At 53.6% G+C, this 3,704-nt stretch overlaps 1 protein-coding gene across 1 annotated transcript; it reads left to right on the forward strand.

Annotated features, from left to right (window-relative positions):
* The first annotated feature begins 224 nt into the window (after positions 1–224).
* LOC105059593 (transcription factor MYC2) lies at positions 225–2,814 on the forward strand. The gene has a single exon (XM_010942939.4). It carries the CDS (start codon positions 376–378, stop codon positions 2,371–2,373), a length of 1,998 nt encoding a protein of 665 aa, XP_010941241.1. The 5' UTR covers positions 225–375; the 3' UTR covers positions 2,374–2,814.
* Positions 2,815–3,704: the final 890 nt, after the last annotated feature.

The following is a 3,704-nucleotide window of genomic DNA, read 5'->3' on the forward strand; positions in this document are numbered from 1 at the left end:
TCTTATTCAAAAATATATTGGATTTGATCAAATTGGGTCAATTATTGGCATCCTAAGTCGCAAACTAGCTCAACTCTCACATCCACTGCACCGTGGCACCGCGGCCACCAACCGCTACCGGTGGCATTCCCGTAAAACTAAACAAGGCCCACCTAAATCTCAGACGAGGGAAGGGCATCGCGGTCTCATGGCCGTTCATCTTTCGGAAAGCACCGGATTCCAGCATCCCACTTAAATTTAACTTCCGCTGAAAGTCCCAGACCCAAAACGCGGTTCTTCTACCTTCTCTCCTTCCCAAGCTTACCTCTGCCGGCGGTGCCCCGATCCCCCGATTCCTTTTGTGTGCCGGAGTCGAAGCACCGCACAGGGCCGCCGATGAACATCTGGACCGACGACAACTCCTCGATGATGGAGGCGTTCATTGCCTCTTCCTCCGACCTCCCGCCCTTCCACTGGCCGCCGCCGGCGCGGCCGTCCACGGCGGCTACGGCAGCCCACGTCCCCTCCTCGTCCTCCTCCCAGTCCACCGTCACCTCGGAGGCCCCCCACCTCAGCCAGGAGAACCTCCAGCATCGGCTCCAAACCTTGATCGAGGGGGCGCGGGAGAACTGGACCTACGCCATCTTCTGGCAGTCCTCCGGCGACGCCGTCCTCGGCTGGGGCGACGGCTATTACAAGGGCTGCGAGGAGGACAAGCGGAAGCGGAGGGCTAGCGGCGGCTCCGCCGTCCCCGCGGCGGAGCAGGAGCATCGGAAGCGCGTGCTCCGGGAGCTCAATTCGCTTATCTCCGGTGGCGCCGGGGGCGCCGTCCCCGATGACATGGTGGAGGATGAGGTGACGGACACGGAGTGGTTCTTCCTGGTGTCAATGACACAATCTTTCGTCGCCGGAGCCGGGCTCCCTGGCCAGGCCCTTCTCTCCGGAGCGCCGACGTGGGTCGCCGGCGGGGAGCGGATGGTCAACTCGCCGTGCGAGCGGGCGCGCCATGCCCACGTGTTCGGCCTCCAGACCATGGCCTGCGTCCCCGTAGTCTCCGGCGTCGTCGAGCTCGGATCGACGGATCGGATCTTCCAGAGTTCCGAGATCGTGGCCAAGGTCCGGACCATCTTCAGGTTTGGAGGCCGCGAGGCGGCAGCCACCGGTTCCTGGCCGCCGGCCCCGCCGCGCCAATCCGATGGCGAGACCGATCCGTCCGTCCTTTGGATCTCCGGTCCGATCGTCCCCACATCAACCGCTCCCGAGATCTCGGTCTCGAAGCCCTCTTTCCCATTCGAAAACCCTATCTCCAGTAGTCTCGCTGAAAATCCTAGCTCGATCCCGGCCCCCCATCGCTCGCCGCCGCCGCCTCAAAGCAGCAGTACCAATCCCCAGACCCAATCCTTCCTCACGAGAGACTTCAGCTTCTCCGAATTCGGATTGAACGCCTACCCTTCCTCCCCGATCTGCAAGCCGGAATCCGGCGACCTCTCGAATTATGACGATAGCAAGCGGAATCCTTCCACCTCCGCCGCCAACGGCGGCCTCTTCTTCCACCACGAGATCTCCGCCGAGGCCAAGAACAAGAAATCCGCAGTGGCCACATCGAGGGGGAGCAATGACGATGGGCTCATCTCCTTCTCATCAGCCGCCTTAGCGGCGGCGGCCTCCGCCCGCCCCTCCTCCTCCGGCGGCGGCGGCGGCGCAACGGGGCTGCTTACGGGCGACTCAGACCATTCCGACCTCGAAGCATCAGTTCGGGAGGTGGAGAGCAGCAGGGTGGTGGAGCCGGAGAAGCGGCCGAGAAAGCGCGGCCGGAAGCCGGCCAACGGCCGGGAGGAGCCGCTCAACCACGTGGAGGCCGAGCGGCAGCGCCGCGAGAAGCTCAATCAGAGATTCTACGCCCTCCGTGCAGTAGTCCCCAATGTGTCCAAGATGGACAAAGCCTCCCTCCTCGCCGACGCCGTCTCCTACATCAACGAGCTCCGGTCCAAGCTCCAATCTCTAGAGCTGGACAAAGAACGCCTCCAAGGCCAAGTTGATACCCTCAAGGAGGAGAGGGACTCGACATTGGCCCGACCGCGGCCCCCGCTCGATCGTGACCCCAAGGCCATGATGAACGGCAGCGGGAGGTGCCATGGAGTGGAGGTGGAGGTGAAGATACTCGGGTTGGAGGCCATGATTCGAGTACAGTGTAACAAGAAGTTCCATCCGGCCGCAAGGCTGATGATGGCTTTCAAGGAGCTCGATCTTGAAGTAAATTATGCCAGTGTCTCAGTGGTGAAGGACCTCATGATGCAGCAGGCCACAGTCAAGATGCTGAGCCGGAGCTACACTCAGGAGAAGCTCGCCGCCGCACTCCTCGCCCGAGTTGCCGAGCCAAGCCCCCTCGGTTGATAAATTGTAAACCTAATACCCACCATGACCAATTCAAGGTTGTTTATGTGTTGGTGATATGTATCTATGGATAGTTTCAGCTAGTCAGCAGTCTCTTTAGCATTGTATTATGAGATGGTAATCTTCTTCTGTTAGAGATAAAAGAGGAGCTGCTGCTGCTGAGAATTTGTATTGAGTAGTGGTGCTTCTTGAGAGATCTGTTGTTCTAGAGAATATAGTGTTTTATAGGTATTAATCTCCATGTAAAAGTGTATAGATATTCCTGCATGCCATTGCAGTGAATCAGTTGTTCTATCCACTTAACATGTGTTTAGGAGAGTAAATCATCTATATTTGCCTTCTTTTATGTTCTAATTGTTACAGTGATCTAGCTGTTTTAAAGACCTCCATGCAGCTCATATATCTGAGGTGGAAACTTTATTAATCTGGATTCTCGTGTCTCTTTATGGAGTAAAGATTGGATGAGCTGTACTCAGTTTTGAGTTATAGTCGTATATTTGATTTGTTCTCATGTTCAGTGTAGACTTGTTATATATATCCAACTGGATATTCCAATCTCTAGCTTATCTAGCTCCCTGCATGAGCTGAAACAACCCATTTTAGCTACAATCCACTGCAGCTTCTCGGTAGTGGCTACTAACTGTTTGCTTCCTTTGTGGTTAGCAATTCACAGGCCAAACATGGATTCCACCAAACTTGGTGAAGGGTATTGGATAAGGATCCTCAGATCTTTGACTGTCCAGCATGCTTCCTTCGAATGCGACTCGATATACTCATAGCTGGTACTTGATTGTGAGCTTGTCGTCGAGCAAAGATTCAAGGATACAATTAAGAGCAGGCATCTTTCAAGTGCTGCTGACTGTTTGGTCTTGTTGCTTTATGCCTGGAGGTGAAGCATGGCACATGGTGACCATGCCTGAGGGGAATGTTAGGGAGTGGTGGTTAAAGTAGGAGAATTTGGTAACTTGACGTATCCATATGTTGCAAACCATTTAAGAAGTACTCGGTAATAGAACAAAAGGAATGGATGGGAAATTAGAGAGGGAATTGAGACGGCAGCCAAGGGATACACCCAAAAACACTAGAAAATGGTTGGAAAGGGTGTTGAAAGTCTATTGCTTATCCTTTTTATGCTAGGATTCTATTTTTAGATTATCTTTACTCTTTATTTAAATTCTAGCTGACGTAGTTTGACTTTTAGTGCTTATCTATTATTTTTATCTTTCGACAAGAGAAAACATGTGATTTTATAACAAGAGGAGAGAGAGAGAGCTATTGTAAAGTGTTGGAGAGAATTTTTTCTGATGAAAAATGTGTCTGGTGAAGTTTGG

The sequence above is a fragment of the Elaeis guineensis genome, chromosome 16 (assembly GCF_000442705.2).
Source record: "Elaeis guineensis isolate ETL-2024a chromosome 16, EG11, whole genome shotgun sequence".
In the NCBI taxonomy this organism is placed as follows: Eukaryota; Viridiplantae; Streptophyta; class Magnoliopsida; order Arecales; family Arecaceae; genus Elaeis; species Elaeis guineensis.